Source organism: Ictidomys tridecemlineatus, chromosome 6 (genome assembly GCF_052094955.1).
Source record: "Ictidomys tridecemlineatus isolate mIctTri1 chromosome 6, mIctTri1.hap1, whole genome shotgun sequence".
NCBI classification, from domain to species: Eukaryota; Metazoa; Chordata; class Mammalia; order Rodentia; family Sciuridae; genus Ictidomys; species Ictidomys tridecemlineatus.
Window position 1 is genome coordinate 83,911,023 of NC_135482.1, and position 24,924 is coordinate 83,935,946.

Sequence of the window (24,924 nt, forward strand, 5' to 3'; positions counted from 1 at the left end):
CAGGCATGATCCTGGTTCAGGAATCTGGTTCTTGGAAATTAGCAGGGAGATGGTAAGAAGGAATGTTAGAGTCTACCAGTGATAAGCTGGGTGGAGGGACATCTTCCTGTGACAGAATGTGGACTATGGAAGTACAAGTAACAAATGGTAGGAAAGATAGAAAAAGGGTAAGTAGAACAAGAGACAGAAGAAGAGAGTCTTCATAGCTTCAGGACATAAAGCAGGAAGCTACCAGAGGTAGCTTGAAAAGAGTTGAATAGCTATACCAGAAGCACCTAGTAAATGCCAATTTCCAAATCATGTTTATTTAACAAATTTTCATACATGGCGTAATCTGTACCATGAAGTTGGAACCATTACCAGCATTTTACAAACAATGAAGCTAAAGCACAGAGATGTTAAATAATTTGTCTTACTACTTATTACTAGTAAGAGGTGGTTAGGATTAGACTACTGTGTTGCATTTATTTTTTTAAAAAAAATTTTAGTTGTAGATAGACACAATACCTTTATTTATACCTTTATTTTTAATGTGGTGCTGAGGATCAAACCTAGTGCCTCACATGTGGTAGGCAGGCGCTCTATCACTGATCTACAGTCCCAGCCCCTGTTGTATCTCTTAATTCAGAAATTTTCTGTATGTATCTCTGTCAGTGCTCAAAATTAAGTTCTGCTACTTACTAATTCCTTGATCATCCAAGGCCTTGGTATCCTCATCTATAAAATAGACACAATAATACTTACTTCATATAATTATGATAAAGAATAAATTAAAACTACATGGCATTTAGAACAATTTCTAGTACATAGTATTCAGTATTGGTAGTTTTCCTCCTCTTCTCCTTTGTCCCCTTGTTATTATCATACTTTTGTTATTTATTAATTATTAACATGGTTTGGATGTGGTCTGTCCCCAAAGTTTAATGTACTGGAAGCTTAGTGCCTAGTGTTGTGCTACTGTGAGGTTTTTTCTTTTTAATTATTCTTAGTTATACATGACAGTAGACTCTTTTTTTTAAAGAGAGAGAGAGAGAAAGAGAGAGAGAGAGAATTTTTTAATATTTAGTTTTTAGTTATTGGTGGACACAACATCTTTGTTGGTATGTGGTGCTGAGGATCGAACCTGGGCCACACACATGCCAGGCAAGCGCGCTACCGCTTGAGCCACATCCCCAGCCCAGTAGACTCTTTTTTGATATACTTATACAAACATGGAATATATCTTATTCTAATTATAACAGACATGATGCCAGTTCATGAATCTGGATCTTGGCAATTATCTGGAGGTGGTGAATTATGTCAGATTCATTTCACTGTCTTTCCTATTCCTATTCCCCCTTCCCTTCCCTTCTTTCTCCTCTGTCTAATCCATTTAACTTCTATTCTTCCCCTCCCTACCTTGTTGTGAGTTAGCATCCACATATCAGGAGAACATTCAGCCTTTGGTTTTTGGGGATTGGTTTATTTCACTTAGTATGATAGTCTCTAGATCCATCTATTTATTAGCAAATATCATAAAATCATTCTTATTTATGACTGAGTAATATTCCATGTGTATATGTATCAAAACAATTTTTAATCTATTCATCTGTTGAAGGGCACCCAGGTTGGTTCCATAGTTTAGCTATTGTGAATTGAGCTGCTTTAAACATTGATGTGGCCACATCACTATACTATGCTGAGTTTAAGTCCTTTGGGTATATGCTGAAGAGTGATATAACTGTGTCAAATGGTGATTCCATTCCATTCTTTCATACTGCTTTCCAGAGTAGTTGCACCAATTTTCAGGCTCATCAGCAATGTAAGAGTTTACCCTTTTTCCTCACATCCTTGCCAACATTGTTAATTCTTGAAAATTGCCATTCTGACTAGAGTAAGGTGAAGTCTCAGTGCAGTTTTAGTTTGCATAGCTCTAAGTGCTACAGAAGATGTTGTATATTTTTTCACATATTTGTTACTATTTTTTCTTTTGAGAAATGTCTGTTTAGTTTCTTTGCCCATTTATTGATTGGGTTATTTTTTTTTAATATCCTGGAAATTAACATCTTATCTGAGGTGCAGGTGACAAAGATTTTCTCCCATTCGGTAGGCTCTCTCATGGTCTTGATTGTTTACTTTGCTGTGAAACTTTTTGGTTTGACACCATCCCATTTACTGGTTTTTGATTTTACCTTTTGCACTTTAGGAATCTTGTTGAGGAAGTCAGTTCTCAAGCTGACATGTTGAAGTGTTGGGCCTACCTTCTAGTAAGTTTCTAGGTTGTTGGTCTAATACCTAGGTCTTTGATTCATTTTGAGTTGACTTTTGTGCAGATAGGGGTTAAATTTTATTCTACTACATTTGGATTTCCAGTTTCCCTAGCACCATTTGTTGAAGGTGGTAAGCTTTTTAAGAGGTGAGTTATAGTACAAGGTAATTAGGTCATGAGAGCTCCATCATCTTAAAAGGATTAATGTGTTCTTGAAGAAGTTGGTCTGGACTTATGGGACTCGATTAGTCCTCTTGAGAATGGTTTGTTATAAGTGATCATGGCACCACCTCTGACTCCCTTCTTTGAATGTGCCATTCTTATACATATTTCCACCATTGTGAGGCCATTATTAAAATGGAGCAGATGCTGGTGCCATGTTCCTGAACCTATGTGAGCTAAATAAACGACTTCTCTTTTAAAAAGTACCCAGCCTCAGGTATTCTGCTTTAGCAGTACAAACTACACTAACATACTCCTATTGTTTCAGAGTCTTAAAGAAGTCAAAATTTGTCATTATTTGTAATTTTGCTAATGAAAGCTCTATTATACTTAGTGAAGAATATTTAAAAGGGAGTTTAGGAGGAAATATTTTTATGATCTTAAATTACAGAATGAATACAGAAAGGATTTTTACATGTTTCACTGAGAATAAAAAGTTTCTTAATCCAAAAGTAATATAACATCCCCATTTTACTTTTAATTTGACTATTTGTCAGTGGATTAATGTAAATATTCTTTATATTACAGCTAATTGAAAAGTTGAAATTGATTTTAATGGAAACTCCACCATTTGATTTGCAAGAACAAAATGTAATACAATACCAAGGATCAATTCTACAACTTCAGGAGCTCCTTCATCTTAAGTTTAACAAAGCCACAGAAATACTTCTCAGAGTATGTGTGAACTTTCCAAATAATACTAACTTTTAAAAACATTAAAATTTTGTACTATACAATAAAATAATTCAGTTTTCTTAAAATATTAAAAGGGTATGGAAAAATTAGGATAACTTAAAGCACACATACTTAATGCAGATTTAGTAACTGTTAACATTTTTAAAGAAATATCATCAATATAACTGAAGTCAATTTTCTGATACATGCCAAGGTTTACTAAGTTCACTATGAAAATAAGTTTACAAAACAGTATTAGAAATTCACTTTGAGTAAATCAATTGGCACAAGATTACAAGTATTGATATTCTATTTTTCTCTAACTTTTTATTTTAAAAGCACTATATTTGAATGTGAAATTTGAAGAATAGTACCATGAATCCCCAAATACTCGCTATGTAGATCTAATTCATTTTTTATCTTTACTGAGCTATAATTGATATGTATTAAAATCAATAATATTTAAATGTCTGATAGTATTCTTTATCTTTATATTTTCTTTACCATTTGAAAGTTGTTGTTATTACATTTTATCCCCAAATAACACTATAACCATAAATTATTATACCTAACAAAAAGTAATAATTTCATAATTCTCATATTCAACATCCTGTAATTTCCCATGAATGGCTTTTATAACTATTTGTTTTAGCTTGTTTTTTAAAATGAGAATAATCTACAGGAAGACATTGGTTTAGGCCATTTTGTAGCCTTCTCTCTTTTATTATTTTTCCTTTGTATCAGTTTGGTAGAATATTTTGTAATTAAAAAAAATACTGCAAAGAAACCTTCCACTAAATATCTTTTACTAAGCTTATTGTTAGCATTATTATTCCTATTATAATTTTGCACCTGTTACATGTGTAGTTGGACAAAAGAGGTAAGTAAATATGTATTCTAATTACTAGTAATCGAGATTTTTATCTTAAAAGAGGTACAGTATTTTTTATAATCTTTTACATAATATCAAATTTGAAATAGAGATATCAATATGAAGAAAATGTTATTGCATAAAAAGTAACTAAGGGGCTAGGACTGTGGCTTATAGTAGTGCATTTGGCTGGCATGTGTGAGGCACTGGATTCAATTCACAGCACCACATAAAAATAAATAAAATAAAGGTCTATCAACAACAACACACACAAAAAAAGTAAAAACTAAGAGAACTGGAGGTGTAGCTCAGTGGCAGAACATTTGCCTAGGATGCAGGAGGCCCTGGATTTAATCGCTAGCACATGCACTTAAAAAAAAGAACCAAGACTAATTATAGTAAATAGCTAATTCCAGATCTGGAAAAGGAAAAGTAAAAGATGAGGCTATCTTACCTTATTGTGTTAGATAGCAAGCAAACACTTAAAAGATTAAGGGGGTCATATCAAAGGGACAGGGATCAGCTTAAAAGGAGTCTTATTGGCTAAAAATGGAATAATTTGAATAGCAGAAAGAATAATAACTATAATTAATTAGAACACATTAAATAAATAAAAATCTAAGAATCTATGGTGATCCTTCAAAAAGGGGAAATGGGATGGGGGAAAAACAATTGTTTGTAGAAGAAGACCATCCAAGTAAAGATGGAAAGATAAGTTAGAAAATGACTATTTTCCAATCTCCAATATTATAATTGATTCAGATAAGGATCCTTAAGAGCTACCTAAATGATGATATGAAAAGCTGTTAAGGAATACATTATTCTCTTAGTTCCAAAGTATTCGACCTCAGATTACTAAGCAATTAGAAAAACAACAACAACAACCACAGCAACAACAACAACAACAACAAAAAAAAAAACAGAAAATGTACCTTGCAGTGAGAAGTGATATTAACCAAGTGCCCAAGTTTTTATCATTAATAATTAGACATCAGATGCCTCCAGATGCAATATGAAAAACATGATATAACTTTATTTATGATGCCTTTTAAAAATTTGCTGTTTTTAGAATATTTTGATATGTTTATAGAAGCATAGAATATGTCTTATTCTAAGATCCTAGTGTTGTGGATGTACCACAATATTGAGATATGATGCCTTTTTTGCTGAAAATATTTGATCTAAATTTAATTTAACCCCTAGTCTTTCCAATGCAGAGAAAAGTAAATGGGATAGAGGACCAAGATAAATAATACCATGAGGAAATAATCATGTAAATCTACTGTTTAGAACAGTTCTAAGAATCTATTCTAGATACTCCAAAAAGTTAGTGTTACAGAAAACAAGTGTGGAAGAATAATCACTTTTAAAAATAAATCAGCAACAAGTACAGTTTGCAAAACTTTTTGTACTATAGCCATCAAATACTAATTGATTTATTTAACCCCTTTCTGAGAGCTTATTTCTTGAGCAACAGACATCAAACTATTAGTCTGTAAAATTCTTGAGATCATCCTTAAGTGTTTAATGGTAGATGATAATCACTGGAGTAGCAAAACACATGATTCATTTGGATTTCATGAACTGGATATTGTGCTTTCTAGACTTTGTGTCTGTGATAGGCTGACTTCAATTTACTATTTAATAAGTTACAGAGAAAGAAGCATGCATAAAGTTGAAAAGTCAAGATTCTGATGTTAAAATTAAAAAGATAACACAGTAATCATCCTAGATTCTACCTGGGAATAAAGGATCACTGTGTTTTGGATTTTGTTTTGGATCAAACTCAGAGCCTCTCTCACTGAGCTACAACTCCAGTCCTTTAGGAACCACTTTAATCATTAGATACCTTAAGAGAAACTGAGTAGAAAAAGGAAAGGTATATTTAATTATATAAATGTTTGCATCCTTAGGAGAAAGTTCTTAGCAGTCCTTTGTCATTTTGATCAAAATTTCTTTGTACTAAAGTTATTCTTTTAGTTAATTAATGAAAGGAATCTAATACATAAGGAATGAAACAACTTGTTTAAGTTGTATAATTTAGTAGGACTCTGGACCTATATAATGTTTTATTTCTTCTCCTCCATCTAGTCTTTATTTTTTCTTTTACAGCAAGCTAGTACTTTAGCAGATTTGGACAGTGGGAATATGGAAAAAGTAATTCAAGATGAAAATGTTACTCTGTATGTGTGGGCAAACCTGAAGAAGAATCCAAGGTACCCGGAAGGGGAATATTTTCTCTATACATGTGACATTAGAGTCACATCATCACTGGCAGGCCTGTTGCATAATAGCATGGTATATGTGGAAAAACCCATATTAGGAAGTCAGTCAACTGGAGTTGTAAATGGCTAAGTAACCTGCCTTTTACCCTAGGAAAGTTACTTAGCCTGTTGAGTTTCAGTTCATCATCAGTAAAATAACGCCTCTATTACTTGATTTGTTTGAAGATTAAGTACCAATGCATGTAAAAGTTATAGCATAGTATTTAGTGTAAATAAACTATCAATAAATGTTGGGTTTTCCCTCTTCTTCTTCTACCTAAGCCTTGGCATCCAAAAAAAGTACATGTGGTGGATACTTTCTACACAGCAATCTGACCCTTTTAAAAAACATATACTTATCTTTTTGAAATGTTAAATGTAATATATTTTCACACTGATTATTTCCTAGATATTTTTTAATGTTTTCCCAACTACTTTCAACAAAGAGACATCTTTCTGAGGAATGATGTTGATAATAACAAATTTCTGATTGCTGTTTGGTATTAAACATTTTGATTTAATTGAATTAGTATGGCTGTGAATTTCAGAATACCAGAATAAAAGTTAGAAGCCTTGGATTCTGGTTCTAGCTAAAAAGACTAATCATATGAATATAAACTTTATTTTTGCTATTTAGTAAAAGAAAGGAACAAAATATTCCCTAAATTCCACTCACTACAAAATACTGTGGTTTAAAACTAATCACAGACAATATGTAACCTGTTTTGGGAAAATATGTCAGATAGTAGAAGAGTGAAGGAAATTAATCTGTATAGTTTTGTAGGAATAAAAATAAAATAAATAATTCTGTATTCACTACCCAAGTTTAAAAAGAGAATTAAGTTGGCATCTTTTAGTATAATAAGGAATAATGGAGGGAAAACAAGTTTGGTTTTATTTTGATGATGGTGAGGTGATAATATAAACCGGACAAATTTGGTGCTGGACTTTTTAAATCTAAAGTACTATGAGAAATCAAAGTGAAACTGGCTGAAAGCATTTTGTTTTCTGAAAAAGAAACAGAGAAATCTAAGGTGGAGTATGTTTGGAGAAGTCATCAATAATGAACCTGTGGTTCTTAATTTTTTTGGATGTCATAAGTTTTTCTTAACATCAAATAATTATATACATTCACACACATAGAAGAGCAGTTTTTGACCTATTAAAGTCCATTTAGGGATGCCTATGCCAGGAAAAGTAAAACTCATGCTAGATACTCCTTATAATATAAACAGAAATTGAGGCCACAGAAATGACACTATCCAGAGTGTATATAGAGGAAGAAGAGAAGAGAACCTAGGACGACGGAGCATGGAGTAATGTCAACATTTTAAGGGTGATTAGAAAGGAAACACACAGGAAACTAAAGGTGCTGCTAGAAATGAAGGAGTCAGGTATGGGGTTATGGATCCCAAGAGGGTGTTTGAGAAAAATAGCATCAGCAACTGGGTCCAAATGCTGCCAACAAAACAGGTCTAAATGAGATGCAAAACAGGAGCAAAATGGAAATGGAAAGAAGTACTGCTTAGGTATAAATTTGAAATACACCTAAAATTTCCTAGGATCTCATGCTTTTTGTTTTGACAGGTACAAAAGTATCAAATTCGATGGAACACAAATTGGATTTGAAATTCCAAAGATATTGGCAACAAGTGACATTGCTCTCCGACTCCTACATACTCACTATGATCATGTTTCTCCACTGAAGCTTGTTCGAACAGAACAAGAAAACAATTTTCTAATGACTGAGACTGTCACAGATGAAGGAACCAAGACTACAGAAGTCAAGACTACAGAAGTCACGACTACAGAAGTCACAACTATAGAAGTCAAGACTATAGAAGAACCAGTCAGCCAAGAGGACCAGGAGGAGTGTATACCACAAGAAAGTGGCTCTCTCATAAATTCCGAGGATGAAATAAAAGTTGAAGATCAAGATGTTACTGAAGCACAAAGGGTAGGACACATCTAAATTCATATTCTTTTCTTTGTTCAAATAAATGTTGTTAATTCCCCTTTGTTGCAAGATTTTTCCTAAACAACTAGAAATTATCTTTAAAGTCACTTTCTTGCCAGTGCCTCAATTTGTAATGCATGTTTTCTTGCCTTCTGTTAAGAGTCCCTATTCATAGTTGAATAGGGACCCTTTCCCTCCTGTCCTCCCTCCCCTCCTCTGTTCTCCTTCTTCTACTCTACTAGACTTTCTTATTTATATTTGATTGGTTCTTTTTACTTATACAAAATAGTGAAATTCCTTGTGGTAATTTTATATATGCACATAACATGATTTTTTAAAGAATTTATTTTGCATTGTCTCCCAGTTCCCATCCCTCTACTCTGCCCTTCCATCTCTTTCTTCTACATTACTTATCTTTCCTTTATCTTTATATTATCTTATTCTTTCTTTCCCCTTTCCTTTATTTTACTCTAGCTTCTGCATATGAGAGAAAACATTGGACCTGTGAGTTTCTTAGTTTGGCTTCTATTGTCAAGATTTTCAAGCCATTTACTTAATTAATATGTGAAAAAAGTTGTCTTTTGAAAATTAATACTTTTTCAAAGCTAAGAAGCTTATTTGTTTACCCATAGCACATTTGTATTTTAAGAGGAAACAAAAATGTCAGGTTTTCCTACAAATGCTTAAAGACATAAAATACATTGCTTTATTAATTTATTTTCTTTAAACATTGGAAAGAATTGAGGATTAGATTGAAAATCTGAAATGAAAATTTTAATATTCTAAGAACATACATATTGAAAAATACCATTTGAAATATACTAGCATCAAAAATTATAAAAACTCTAAAGCAGTATAGGAAATGGATATGACATAATGCTAAATACAAAGAATAGTATTTTCAGTATGAATATAACTAAATAAAATTTAAGGCTTAAAGGGAGAAGAACCCAGAAATCTGTTCTCAGCTGATAGAGAGGTAGGAAATGAGTGGTTTATTTTCTTTAAACATTTGCTAGGAGGCTTGGTTTGTGGCCCAGTGATAGATTGCCTGCCTCACATGTGTGAGGCACTGGGTTTGATTCTCAGCACCACATATAAATAAATGAATAAAATAAAGGTCCATCAACAACTAAAAAATATTTTTTTTAAAAAATTTGCTGCTTTTTAAAGATGTTCTTTGAGTAATAAGATTATTTTTAAAAAATCTTTATTTTAAATTTCAGGTAGCATAACTTTAATAGAGCTTAACATTATTTTTAGTTCTCTTCACTTTCCTAGACATATGAAATAATATAACCTCTGCTCCCCCTTGAAGTTAGGCATGATATGTGACTCACTTGAACTAATAAAGCATGAGTGGACATTACAAATTGATGACTAAAGGGATATGGGTAGAATGGATAAATAGAACTAGACCTAAAATTATTTCAATGTGCAGTAAGGAGCCAAAATGAAACCCTACTAAGTTAAAATGTGGCAAGATTTGTGATTTTAAATTCATGAAAATGAAGAATACAATAAAATTGTTATGAGCATGAGAATATCTAGAAATATTTCTTCTTTTTTAATTTTTAATTTTTTTAATTGTAGGTGGACACAACAGCTTTAGTTTTATTTATTTATTTTTATGTGGTGCTGAGGATCAAACCCATTGCCTCACACATGCCTCACACAAGCGCTCTACCACTAAGCTACAACCTCAGCCCTAGAAATATTTATTCTTGATCTGTCAAAACATTAGACAATTCTCCCCTACTGAACCAAGTTTTGTTGTCATAATTAATGTTTTATAAAATTTATAAGCATTTTATATAAGAATTATATTAATTTAAAAATTGTGAAACAATAATTGGAATCAAACATATGATTCACTCTCAGTGAATTCAAAACCACCAGTTTTGAATGGCCCTTACCAATGTATTCATCTATGCCCTGATTTTGTTATCACTTAATGTTACATTGAACAATTTCAGCTTATAATGATGACAAAGGTACCCAAATGCTAATATTGAAAGTGCTGCAAGAGTGCATCAAGGAAAAGCATTATGCTGGATAGTTAAATGCACATTTTACAGAATACTCAAATAGTCCAGGAAACTTTACATCATGCAATTAATGGTATAGCAGAAATTGCTTATTTTATGATAAACATGTGATATGATAGCTTTCCAGAGCTTGGAAAGCTTGGTCAAAAACTGTGAACAGAGGGACTTGATGTCATCAGAGGATTGATTTTTAAAAAATCATAGTGATGGAATATCAGATGAGAATAACACCATTTGTAGGGCATATCCTTTCAATGCCCCCAGACAGGTATGTGTGTAAGTTTATACTTATATGTATGTGCTCTGTTCTTCCAAAACTCCTGTAGCATTCTGAAAAAGCTAATATAAATAAGACTGGAGGCTGAGTTTTCCATTGAAATGGGAAAATCCAGTAGTAGTGGTAAAGTACATTATTCCAAGGCAGGAGGATAGAGCCATCTCCTGAGGAGGAGGTGGAGGTGATAGCCAGAAAAAGCAGTCCTCCACCTCCAAGCTACACATTATGCAAGGAGAGAGGGCAGACTTCAACATTCATTAGCTGGACCTAAATCTGCCACCGATGTTGAGCAATGAGAACTACCTTTTGTAGTTCTGAGTAGATGCAGAGCAAAAATCACTACATTTATAAAGACAGCAGTTCAAAAGAGGAGGACAAGATAATTATATGGAATCAGAGAGGTGGGAGATGAAAAACTGGTGGATAAAAGCAGGAGGTTCAATATCTATAACGAATGAAGTTCCATAATTTGAGAATAGAAAGGATGAGTTTGATGTAATAATTGGCACTTGCAACTGGCTTAGATTTAAAATGAAATAAATATTGATTCTTTATAAAGTTTAAAATCAGATTAAAAGTTTAATAAAAAATTAAAACTCAAGAACATAATAAAAGTATTTGAAGGGAATGTAGTAAATTTTTAAAATTTTTACTATGAAGGTTTTTTTAAATCAGTGCATCATTCAAAACCATGAATGAAAGATTAATTAGATTTCAACATTTTGTAGCCAAATAAACCTTACTGTAAACCAATTGGAAGACTATAGACTAAGCAAAATATTTCAAAATATATGACAAATGGTTAATATGTTAATATAAAGAATTTGTACAAATCAGAAGAAAATTTTCCAACATAAAATTAAAAGATGTGAGCAGACAGTGGGTAGGGGAGAATAGCTAGTTAATAAAAATATGAAAACATTCAAATAAGGAATAAAAATAGAACCCTATCTATCTATCTATCTTTCTCTATATATAATTTTTTATCAAAATGAGTATGAGAGACACAGATGTTTTCATGTATAGTTGTTAGCAGTGTGAATTTGTTCAGTCCTTATTTTGGCAGTATGTAAATGTGCCTATGATTAGAGATTTAACTTTTAATAGTTCATTATTAGGAAATAATGGTACAAATAAATAAACATGTCAAGATATTCATTGACTTATTTTTTATAGTAGCAAAAGTCTGTGGAAGAAAATGATTATAAAATATCCAAATACAAATAACTGTTTAAAATGACAATAGGTCTTACATGATTTTATATGGAGAAATGCGTAGCATGTATTGTTAAGATATTTTTTAAGTAATGGGCTCTAATTGAAATATGAATTAGTTTTTGTGAGGAGGGAGAATACTATTTGTAACTGTGCAGAAAAGAACCTGAAACCTTTTTATCAAACTGTTTTGAGGGTGAGGAGAGGCCTGAGTAAGGTAAGAGGATGTTATCAGTGATTTTTCCTCTGTATACACTTCCGTATTTTTTGTTTTGAGTAAGTAAGGACTGAGCAGGCACTTTCCTCACAGGAAATGAAACACTATACTTCCTGTTTTGCTTTTAAAGGGGGAAAGTTCACAATTTGCCTGTGCAGCTGCACTTGTGCTTTTGCTCCCATCATTGTGAAATTCCTTCCTCCTATCACCCTCATCCATCCACTTTACCTAACTTCCTCTGATCTTTCAAGCCTTGCTTAAAATTCACCTCTGCAACTTTCCTCAGTTTAAATGAGATATCCTTCCCCTGTTCTCTGATCATTCTGTTATAATGGTATTAGAATTCTTAAACACTAAAGGATGACCTTGAAGATAAGAATTTATTGATCAACTTCATATTTACATAACACAGGGCCTGTTAAAGGGTAAGGGTTCTGTGACTATTTATTGAATGAAGGGAGGAAAAAGTGAATGGATGGTTAAGTGATGAAAAGCAGATCCCGGTTTCTTGTAAGCAACTTACAGTAAGGCCAGCCTCCATGTCATAAAGATTTAGCTCCTTATGCTCACATCCAATTATTCTGTGTTTTAGGGAAACTTAAGACCTTTCCATTGGAGCTGGGTGTGCTGGAGATCATTTCTGCTACCTTTCAATATTCTATAAGCTTGTCACTAGGGACCTTCTTCTTGCAGCTACCCAACATAGAACGTGGTGATGGGAAGACTCTTCCCACCATAGTGGCAGCCCCTGGTTGCTCCTCACATTTGGGGCTCTTGAGTTTGCAGTCATATTTAGGTATGATGTTTGAGTTTGTATTTCTTTAAAATGATAGGCACATGGGAATGCTCATAACCCTAAATGTCATCCATAACACTATATTTCTGGGTGGTAAAATGCATTCTGTGTAAATTAAAGATTACCCATAAAATGAATAGACATATTTACTTTTTTGTTTTTCTTTGTTTTCTTTATTTTATGTTTGTTTTGTTCTTCTGCATTGGAACCTGAACCCAGAGGCACTCTACCACTGAGCTACATCCCCAGACCATTTTACTTTTTGAGACAGGGCTTGGCTAGGTTGTCTAAGCTGGCCTAGAATTTGCAACCCTCCTATCTCAGCCTCTTGATTTGCTGGGATTACAGCACCCAGTTCTATGTTTGATTTTTAGAGGAAGAAGATTCTCTATTTTTACATTTTTTGTTGACCTCCATAATTTTAGATTGGCATATTTTAATAAATATGTCTCAAATCTTTGTCTTTGAAAACTGATTATAATGCAAATATGGTTTAATAATACAAGAACTTGTGACTTCAGAGACCTGAATTATTATTTATATGTGAGGTAATCAAAATAATCAATATTTAATACTTGGTTAGCTTAAAAAATTAAATCCTTTACGGATTGTAGTCATTGTTTCTTTTTGAGGAGCCTATTAAGAACTTGACCACTAGAGGGCTCTTAATACCATATCTTAGTTAACTTAAAATGGGTACTACTAAAAGTATAGTAGGTATTGTCCTCCTAATTAATAGATCATTTAAAAAATTTAGAAAGGCCTAAATTAAGAGTACATATTTATGAAAATTTTAGAAATAATAATTTCCCTCAGAAATAATGATTTAAGAGTTGTACTTGATAGAAATAGGTCTTTGAACTTTTTTAAGGGATGCATTTTGGAGGAATTTATTTTATTTTTTTTACTGGAGGAATTTAGATAAGAAAGGAAGGAAGATATTCTGGTCAGTATGTGAAAAGTATGGATATATGAAATAGCTTTATGGATTTGGGAATTTCTTGGCATCATCATGGATAAATTAAAATCCATGAACATAGCCCATGTAAAAAAAACCTAATATCAAAGTTCCTTAACATTCAGCAACCTTCAACTTTCCACAAATTGACTTTGCAAGTACATTTCCATGATCATAACTTGGACCTTGTTCTTTTTTCTTTACTCAACAAATATTTGTTGAGTGCCTGTCTCTATGTTCCTGGCCCTTAGGAGACAGCAGGGAAAGGACAAGTAAGGTTCCTGCTCTTAAAATTTATATATGATTCAGGAGAACCCAACAATAAATAAGAAAAAATGGACAATACCAGATGATAATAAATGCCATGAATAGGATTAAAATGGTGTTGATATTAGATTGGGTCTTTAGAAAGGCTTGCCCACTGAGGTAATTTTTAAGCTAAGATCCAAATCACAAGAAAAATTAGTTAATGACTGAGGTGAAAATGGTCTTAGGACACAATTATAATTATTGCAAAGGTTGTAAGGCAGAAGTGAGGACCAGGAAGAAAAAACATAGTGTGATGAAGTCAGAGAGTGAGGCAGGGCCAGATAAAGCAGGGCCTTGCAGGCCTGCATGAGAAGTTGGGGTTTTATTGTAAATGCAACAGGAAGCCATTAAAAGACTAAGTAGGAGAGGGACATGATCTGATGTAAGGCTTTGAAAGATTATTCTGGCTGCTGTGTAGAGAACAAATTGGGAGAAGCCAGAATAAAAAATATAGTATCTAGTTTAATAGTACTGGTAGAACATAGTCCAAGTCACTGTGGCTTGGACAAAGGTGACAATAAGAGTCCTGGGAAAATGGATATATTTGGGATATGTCTTGGAGGTAAAATAAATACATCTTGTCAACTAGGTAGATGGTGGTACAATTTACTGAGAAGGACAAGAATGGGAGATGATGGCATTGAAACAAGTTTTGTTTGGGTCATAGTAACTTTGGGGCATACAAATGGGAATGCCTAGTACACATTTCCTCTGGAGTTCAAAGGATTGTCAGACACAAGTACCATGGACACGTTCTTGTGCTGGTTGTTCATTGCACTTCTAGAAGCAACCAATGCACACTATGTGTGGCTTGAAAGGCATTAGTAGCTGCTATTTGGGAACCATTGGCCTTTAGACAGTACTTTATTAAAGCCACAGGAGTGAATGAGACTTTAGCAGATTCAGGATAATCATTACTTTTATCCAAAATGAAGCAAATAATGCTATATTTTCAAAATTCATCTTCTACTTCTGTCAAGAAATTATTCTGAAGTCATGGTTATCTTTAAGTAGATTTCAGATCAATTAATGTTTTTATGTAGATCTTTGAATGACAAAAAGGTTTGAGACATTCTATCTGTAAAGTGTTCAGTGCTGACATTTTGCGGATGTGCAGTATCAGCATCACTACTTCTTTAATAGTTATTGTCAGCAGTCTCCTGTATTCTCTATGGATACTTTTATGATTTTTGTGGGTTTGGTTGGTTTAGTTATGTTTGTATATTTAAATCTTTTTATCTATTTTGAATTTATTTTAAAATAGGAAGAATGTATCTAAATTTATTTTATTGTGAATCTTAGCCAGCTATCTTAAATCATTAACCATATAAACCTTCTATTGACCTGAAATGCCATATGGCAAATTTCCAAGTGGATTCTAAGACCTGTTTTTGGAATCTCTATAGTTTTCACTAACCCATCCAATTATGAGTCAGATTGTGTTTATAAAAATTCAGATTGTAATGCAAAAAAAAAAAACCCTCCAAACAACAACAACAACAACAAACTACAAAGTACATGTATAATGGCATAAGTTGGCGTGAACGTACTTTATATACAGGGATATGAAAAATTGTGCTCTATATGTATAATAAGAATGTATTCCATTGTTGTCATGTATTTAAAAATAATAAAATCAATAAAAATTCAGATTGCACACATATTAAAAGAATTTACATGACACAACATGAGTACATTCATAAATTTACAATGAAAAACACTTTTCTGGTGTTCCACAAAGTTCTTCCATATTATAAGCCAATTTATATATATATATTGAGCCCCAAAGTGCCTTTGAAACGTTATACTTTAACTACCTTCTCTGCCTTATATTTTATTAACCTTTCCAAGCATACATATTTTTTGAAAATGTTATTTACTATAAACTTATTATAAACCTGTAAACTTAGTGCAGTTCACATAAAAATTCCAGTTGGCAAGTCTTAAAAATTCAAGTCTTAAAAAAAACACTATTAAAGTTTATCTAGAAGAAAAAAAAATACATGGAAAATAACTAGTTTTGTAAAAGAATTATGAAAGAAGCTTCCATTACAAGATATAAATTATGATAAAAGTGTGAATAAAGGAGTACTTTTTCAGCTTCATTTCAACAAACACAGGAGTTTATAATGTATAAAACCGTGAAGGATTATATTGTCAACAGATGAGGTCTGAAGTTCAAGTTTTGTACAAGAGTGTGTTCTGATGACACAGCTGTAAACTTTCCCTCTGAAGATTCAATACTTGAGTCTGCTGAAATCAACTGTGGACAGATTAACAGGAGAAAAAGCATACACATTAAATGTGCACAGGAGCCAAATAAAATCTGAAACTCAAAGAAGGTCCAAGATACTGGAAGCTTAAACATTTGCTTCACAGGAAGAGGAAAATGAGGGAGGCAGGGCATTTAGAAGTTTGGAAATGATTTTTAGGGACATGAATGAATGGGACCAAGGCAGCAGACAATGGCCTGGAACAAAGTTCTTTTGGCTCTGTATAAGGTGTTTGATTTTCAGCCTTTGCCTCTGTGATATAGCTTTACTCTTCCTTGGTTAATGAAAATTTGGTAAGAGGACCGAAGGCAATTATGTTCCTGTTTGGCAGATCTGGCTGTTAGGTAGATACGGGAACTTCAGAGAAAAGCCTCTCCCTGAACTTGGGATAGCTGGATGTCAAGGGAAGGTCAGAGGGACTTTCATTTTTGAGAGAGCTCCTTAGGCCTCTTTCACTTTCTTTTAGTTTTTAGTATACTGAAACATTGAGCCTTTAGTTATCATTTTTTGAGACTTGTTACTGCAGCTTTTTGTCACTATAACAAATTACCTGAGATAGTTAATTTATAAAGAGAAAAGTTTATTTTGGCTCTGGTTTAAAGGTTCCAGTTCACAAAGGGTGAACTCAGTTGCTTTTAGGCCTGTCATGTGGGTGCCAGTTGACAATGGCAAGGAGAGCATAACAAAGCAAACTGCTGTCCTCATGGTCAGGAATCAGAGAGAAAGGGGTTAGGGCCCCACAATCCCCTTTGGGGGCACACCCCTAGGACTTAAGAACCATCTAAAATTATCCTCCTTCTAAAGGTCCACAGCAGCTTCCAATAGCCCTACTCTGAGGACCAAGCCTTCAAATAAACACATGAACTTTTGAGAGACTTCAACATCTATATTATAGCAGCTCCTACACTGTAATCACAGAAAAACATTCTAGAGTGACTACCAAGATGCAAGAACTTACACAAATCTATAAATTGGCCCACTGCTTCCTTCATCAAGAAGTCTAACTTCAAAAGCTAGTCAAAATCAAAAAGTCAATTGAGCTTGAGTAATATAAAAATTAAAAACTTTTTTAAACTATGTAACACCATAGGTTGAATTCAGAATTATTCTCTTTATTGTGTAATAACATAGAAGTTGATATTTTCTTCTTGCATGCTGACATACTGTGGAAAAATTCTGTTGAAAGAGTCTGAATAATTCTTAATGTTCTTCAAGGCAAGAAGCCAGTTTGAAGAATTCTCAAAGTTTTGAAGACAGGAATTAGCCTGACTTACTTGTTGATCTGATACTTGGCGTTTTAATGATGATAATTCTTCCTATAAGAAAGAAATACAACTTGGATGCCTAGATGACTCACAGGCACCCCAAATTCAACATGTCTAAAATTATTGACATGATTTCCCCCACTAAATCTGTCTCTCCTTCTGTTATCATTCTCCACTAATTACCTAAGCCAACACCTGAGATCTGACCTTATTCTCTTCCTCACCTGATATCTATATTCAATCAGGCAGTTATGCTGATTTTACCAACACATCATCTCTCATATGTGCTCCTTCTAGTGGCCCTGATCTCTCCACCCTGAATTTGTAATCCTTACTGAGCATTCCATTCATCAGCTGACCATTGGCATACTCTTTCCAAAGTTTCTTCATGTTAGTTTCCTATTGAAGGCCTTTTGTGGTCTCTCCTTCACCCACAGGAGAAATCCTGATCTTCAGAGGGCATCCAAATTTTTTCATAAAGTAACCCCTGCATCTTTCCGGTCTCCTATTTTTTATACCTTCCTGATATGCCTCCTTCTATTCATACCGGATTAAATGGGGTGCTTGGCACCCTCTGTTTTGCTCATGCTTGGAATTCCCTCTCACCATTTTTGGTGAAGCCCTAATTGTCTTTCAATATTTAGTTCAAGCTTTACCACCTTTAGATAGTGCATGTTGTCATTACCTACCTGTTTTTTCTCAGAGAATTGGGAAATTGTGGATCCCTTACCTTCCACTGTAGCATCTACAAAATTATATTATACCTATTTCTTTATTTGTTTCCTCAGTAAACTGGAAAATCTTTAAGTCAGTTTTTTTCTTTTTAATTCCTAGTGTTCTTGTCAGTTTTTTTCTTTTTAATTCCTAATGTCTAGGTAATATGGTGCAATTTAGAGATCTATAAACATTCTTTGAATAAGTGAGAAGTTTCAGAGGCACCATGGAAAGGGTTGCAGAAAATAAAAGATTGTTAACACTGGTCAAGAGGAAGACACATAGCTAGGCACAGTGGCTCATGCCTATAATCCCAGCAGCTTGGGAGGTTGAGGCAGGAGGATCACCAGTTCAAAGCTAGCTTCAGCAACTTAGCAAGGCACTTAGCAACTCCTCAGGATCCTGTCTCTAAATAAAATATAAAAAAGGGCTGGGGATGTGGCTCAGTGGTTAAGCACCCTGGATTCAATCCTCAGTTACCCCACCACCCTCTGCCCCTGAAAAAAAAAAATTCACAAAGACACATAGGGCATTACGCTGCTGAGAGTAAGGGAAAAGATAACTACGAAGGGTGATTTTGTGTATGGTGATTGAGGATGGAGACTCACTCTGCAATTAACTGGCTTTGAGTTTCTGGTTAGACTTCTGGCATAAGATCTTCTAGTACTGCAGAAGTACTAATAGTATCTGAGGTCAAATGGAGCTTTCTGGATACCAACCAGTTTGCAAGTATCAGCACACATATACCCAATTTCTATAGCAACATTAGAGTCATATTGTGCTTTACCCTACACTTAATTCTTTTACTTCCATTATTTTATTCATCCCTTTAAACAGTTATGTCCCTAAGCTTCCATTTCCTTAACTAGAAGAGTTGTTTACAAGATATATTACATGTCTGGTACATAGTTAAGTACCAAATATCTTGTTGACAGCTCAGGATTTGAGGCTCATCATTTTAAATGACTTATTCAAGGTCACAGAAATAAGTACTGGCAGATTTAGACAAAAATTCAGATTATTTGCCCATATTTAATTGGATTATTTCTTTTAAAAATTTCTTATCCTTTTTATTTGTACATGACAGTAGAATGTATTTTGACATATTACTTATACATGGAGTATAACTTCCTATTTTTTTCATTGCACATGATATAGAGTTACACTGGTCATGTATTCATACATAAACACAGGAAAGTAATATCTGATTCATTCTACTGTCTTTCCTATTCCCTTCTCCCCATCCCTTATCTTCATCTCCCTTTGTCTAACCCAAAGTAATTCCTCTGTCCACCCTTTTTTGTGTGTTAGCATTCACATCAGAGAAAACATTTGGCCTTTGATTTATTGGGACTGGTTTATTTCACTTAGCATGTTAGTGTACAGATTCATTATTTACTGGCAAATACCATAATTTTATTGTTCTTTATAACTTTATAATATTCTATTGTGTATATATACCATATTTTTTTATCCACACTTCTGTTATAGGGCGCCTATGTTGTTTCAATAGGTTAGCTATTGTGAATTGAGCTGCTGTAAATATTGATGTGCCATGTCAGAATAGGTATGCTGATTTTAAATCCTTTGGGATATATACTGAGGAGGAGGATAACTGGATCAAATGATGGTTTCATTCAAAGTTTTCTGAGGAATCACCACAGTGCTTTCCAAAGTGCTTGCACCTATTTGCAGTCACACCAGCAATGTATAAGTGTACCTTTTCCCTCACATCCCAGCCAACATTTATTTTTACTTGTATTCTTGATAATTACCATTCTGACTAGAGTGAGGTGAAATCTCAGTGTAGTTGTTTTTTGTTTGTTTGTAATTATCTAGTATGAGATAATTATATTAATGTGGTTTGTCTCTGTGTCTTCTGGTCTAATGCCTAGTACTGAGAATTGAACTTAGGGGTGCTCAACCACTGAGCCACATCCCCAGCCCTTTTTTATTTTATTTAGAGACAGGGTCTTTCTGAGTTGCTAAGTTCCTTGCTAAGTTGCTGAGGCTGGCTTTGAACTCGAAATTCTCCTGCCTCATCCTCCCAAGCAGCTGGGATTACAGGCATGTGCCACTCGGCCTCAGTGTAGTTTTAATTTGCATTTCTCTAATTGCTAGAGATGTTGAATATTTTTTTCATATATTTATTGACTGACTATATCTCTTCTGTGAAGTGCCTATTCAGTTCCTTTGCCCATTTATTGATTGTGTTACTTGGGGTTTTTTGGTGTTAAGTTTTTGAGTTCTTTATATATCCTGGACATTAATGCACTATCTGAAGGGCAGGCAGAAAAGATTTTCTGCCATTCTGTAAGATCTCTCTTCATATTCTTGATTGTTTTCTCTCCTGTGAAGCTTTTTAATTTGATACTATCCAATTTATTAATTCTTGATTTTGTTTCTTGTGCTTTAGAAGTCTTGTTGAGGAATTCAGTTCCTAAGCTGACATGATGGAGATTGGGCCTGCTTTTCCTTCTAGTAGGTGCAGGGTCTCTGGTCTAATGCCTAGGTTCTTGATCCAACTTGAGTTAAATTTTATGCATGGCAAGAGATAGGGGTTTAATTTCATTTTGCTACATATGGATTTCCAGTTTTCCCAGCACCATTTGTTTAAGAGGCTATTGTTTTCTCCAATGTATTGTGCTTTTGTCTAGTATGAGATAATTATATTAATGTGGTTTGTCTCTGTGTCTTCTATTCTGTACCAGTGGTCTCCATATCTGTTTTGGTGCTAATACCATGCCATTTTTGTTACTATAACTCTGTAGTATAATTTAAGGTCTGGTTTGTGATGTCTCCTTCTTTACTTTTCTCAGTAAAGATTGCTTTGGCTATTCTGGGACTCAGATTTCCAAATAAATTTTATGATTACTTTTTCTATTTCTATGAAAGAACATAATTGGAATTTTAATAGGAATTACATTAAATCTGTATAGCATTTTTGGTATTATGTCCATTTTGATAATATTAATTCTGCCTAACCAAGAACATGAGATATCTTTCCACCTTCTAAGTACTTCTTCAATTTCTTTCTTTAGTGTTCTATAGTTTTCATTGCAGAGGACTTTTACCTCTTTTGTTAGATTGATTCCAAAAGTATTTAATTTTCTTTGAGGCTTTCATGAACCCATGGTAAAATTTTTCTAACTTCTCTTTTAGTTGATTCATCACTGATGTATAGGAATGCAATTGATGTTTTGGTATTAATATTATATCCTACTACTTTGCTGAATTCGTTTATGAGTTCCAGAATCTATCTGGTGGAATTTTGGGAGCCTTTGAAATGCAGAATCATGTCATCAGCAAATAGGGATAGTTTCAGTTCTTCTTTTTCTATTTCTATTCATAGCCCTTTAATTTCTTTCTTTTGTCTAATTGCTCTGGCTAGAGTTTCCAGGACTATGTTTTAATAGAAGTGATAAAAGAGGGCATCCTTTTCTTGTTCCATTTTTTAGAGGGAATGCTTTCAATTTTTCTCCATTTAGAATGATGTTGACCTTGGGTTTAACATATATAGCTTTTGCAATGTTGAGGTATGTTGCTACCATCCCTACTTTTTCTTAGCATTTTGAACATAAATGGATGCTATATTTTATCAAATGCTTTTTTTTGTGTCTGTTGAGATGATCATGTGATTCTTGTCTTTAAGTTTATTGATGTGATTAATTGCAGTGATTTTGGCATGTTGAACCAACCTTGCATCCCTGGATTGAACCCCATTTGATCATGGTGTAATATCTTTTTAATAGTTTTTTGCATGAAATTTGCCAGTATTAAGAATTTTTACATGTATGTTTATCAGGAGTATTGATCTGAAGTTTTCTTTCCTCAATGTATCTTTGTCTGATTCTGGTATCAGGGTGATGCTGGCTTCAGAGAATGAGTTTGGAAGGGTTCCTTCCTTTTTTCTATTTCATGAAATAATTTGAGGAGGATTGTTAATTCTTCTTTGAGCATTTAGTAGAATTCAGCTGAGAATCTGTCTGGTCCTGGGCTTTTCTTTGTTGGTAGGCTTTTGATGGCATTTCAGTTTCATTGCTTGAAATTGACATGTTTAAATTTTCTGTGTCCTCCTGATTCAATTTGAGTTGGTAATATGTCTCTAGAAATTTGTTGAAGTCTTCAAGATTTTCTATTTTATTAGAGTATAAATTTTCAAAATTGTTTCTAATTATCATCTATTTCAGTAGTGTCTGTTGTGATATTCCTTGTTTATCATGAATTTTAATAATTTGAGTTTTCTCTCCCTTTGTTAGCTTAGCTAAGGGTTTATCAATTTATTGATTTTTTTTGAAAGAAAAAAATTTTTGTTTTGTCTTTTTTTGGATTTTATTTTTTTGTTTCAATTTAATTGATTTTGGCTCTGACTTTAATTATTTCCTATTATTCTATTGCTTTTGGTGTTGATTAATTCTTTTTCTAAGGCTTTGAGATGTAAATGTTAGGTTATTTATTTGGTGATTTTCTATTTTTTTAATTAATGAGCTCAATGCAATGAACTTTCTTCTTAGCACTGCTTTCATAGGGTTCCAGAGATTTTGATATGTTGTTTCACTCTTCTCACTTACTTTTAAGTACTTTTTTATTTCATTGCTGATTTTTTCTTGCTATCCATTGGTCATCAAATAGTGTATTATTTAATTTCTAGTTGTTAGAGTAGCTTCTATTTTCTATTTTATCCTTGATTTCTAGTTTCATTTCATTATGATATCACTGAATGTAAAGTATTCTCTCTCTCTCTCTCTCTCTCTCTCTCTCTCTCTCTCTCTCTCTCTCTTTTGTATTTGCTAAGAATTGCTTTAGTGGCCTAAGATATGGTCTATTTTAGAGAAGGATTCAGGTCATGTGGTACTGAGAAGATAGTGTATTCAGTCCTTGATGGATGAAATATTCTATATATGTCTAAATTATTAACTGTATTTTTTTAATTCTATAGAGTCTTTATTTAGTTTTTGTTCAGAGGACCTATCCAGGGTGAGAGAGTTTTGTTATATTCACCCAGTATATTGTGTTGTGGTCTATTTGATTCTTGAAATTGAGAAGGGTTGTTTTGATGTACATAGATGCTCCATTGCTTGGGGTATAAATATTTATGCTTTTTGTGTCTTGTTCATGTATAATTCTCTTAAGCAGCATTAAATGTACTTCTTTGTCCCTTTTGATTAACTTTGACTTCAAGTCCACTTTATCTGATATGAAGATTGAGTCCCCTACTGGTTTAGAGTTCCTTTGAAGATATTTTTTTTCTCATCCTTTTAACCTTAAGTCTATGGATATTTTGCCTATAAGGTGAGTCTCTTGGAGATAGCATATTGTTGGGTCTTGTTTTTTCAATCCAATCTGCTAGTCTGTGTCTTTTGATGGATGAGTTTAGGCCATTTACATTCAATGTTATTATTGAGAAATTTTTATTCCCTGTCATTTTTATTTCTTTCTGGTTTTTAATTTGAATTAGTTTCTTTTTTTAGATAGTATATTTTATGCTAATTGATTTATTAGATTTGTTAAAATTCAGATAATTTTTTATAAATTTTATTTAAAAAATTGAAGAGGGAAATATAAATCAGTAAAAAATACATATAAGTTCAACTAGTAAAAGAGAACATGAAAATTGCTATGGAAATAAAACATTTATCAATTTTAGCTTTATGGTTGAAAACTAATCATGTAACTCTATGGTATATATACTGAAATCTAGACAATGAAAAGTGACAGGGAAATTGATTAAGCCAACAAGCCCTTGTTTGCTTCTTTAAGAATTACATACGAACATATACATTTGTAATACATAAAAACATGTTTACATATTTATCTAATTATATGATTTAGGTATTTATCAAAATGAATGCTTATCATATGTTTAAAGAGTTTGCTATGTTGGTCTTATTTAAAGTATGTTTTGAAGTGAGCAAAAGAACAACTCATAGACTGCTAGTCATAAGTGAAGACACTTTTAAATTGCCTCTTGAATTAGTTTCTGATTGTCTGTTCTTCTAGTGTAGTTCTTCTCTCTGCTGGTTTTCACATTTATTTTTCATTTCTTCTTCATGACATTTTATTGAGTATGGTTTGTGTAATATAGATTTTCTAGTTGTGAATTCTTTTAACTTTTGTTTATCCTGGAAGGTTTTTATTTAATCTTCCATTCTGAAGCTTAATTTTGCTGGATATAGTATTCTTGGGTGGCATCCATTTTCTTTCAGAGCTTGATATATATTATTCCAAGCATCTGGGAACAGGATTGGTTTACCTCAAAATGTTACTTGTCATTTTTCTCTGGCAGCTTTTAAAGTTCTATTCTTATTCTGTTTGTTAGGCATTTTCATAATAATGTGCTTTGGTGTGAGTCTGAGGCATTTTTTTTTTTTATATATTTGGGGTCCTGCAAGCCTCCTGTATTTGAATTTCCATTTCATTCTTTAGGTTTAGGAAATTTTGTGATATTATCTTATTGAAATATTGTGCATTCCTTTGGTTTGTATCATCTATCCCAGTAAATCTTAAATTTGGTCTTTTGAGGTTATTCCATATTTCTTTGAAGTTCTGTTCATGGTCTTTTAACATATTTTCTCCACAGTCAACTTTGTTTTCAAATTATATATTTTGTTTTCA

The 24,924-nt window shown here is 33.1% G+C and overlaps 1 protein-coding gene across 8 annotated transcripts in view; it reads left to right on the top strand.

Moving 5' to 3' along the window:
* Positions 1 to 24,924, top strand: part of Dnai7 (dynein axonemal intermediate chain 7) — a 78,256-nt gene that overhangs the window by 23,947 nt on the left and 29,385 nt on the right. For all 8 annotated transcript variants that reach the window (XM_013360171.4, XM_021728804.3, XM_040280886.2 and 5 more), the window contains 3 exons: positions 2,999 to 3,145; positions 6,129 to 6,232; positions 7,868 to 8,237. In XM_013360171.4, the coding sequence (XP_013215625.2) occupies positions 2,999 to 3,145; positions 6,129 to 6,232; positions 7,868 to 8,237 (621 nt within the window). The remainder of the gene's footprint in view (positions 1 to 2,998; positions 3,146 to 6,128; positions 6,233 to 7,867; positions 8,238 to 24,924) is intronic.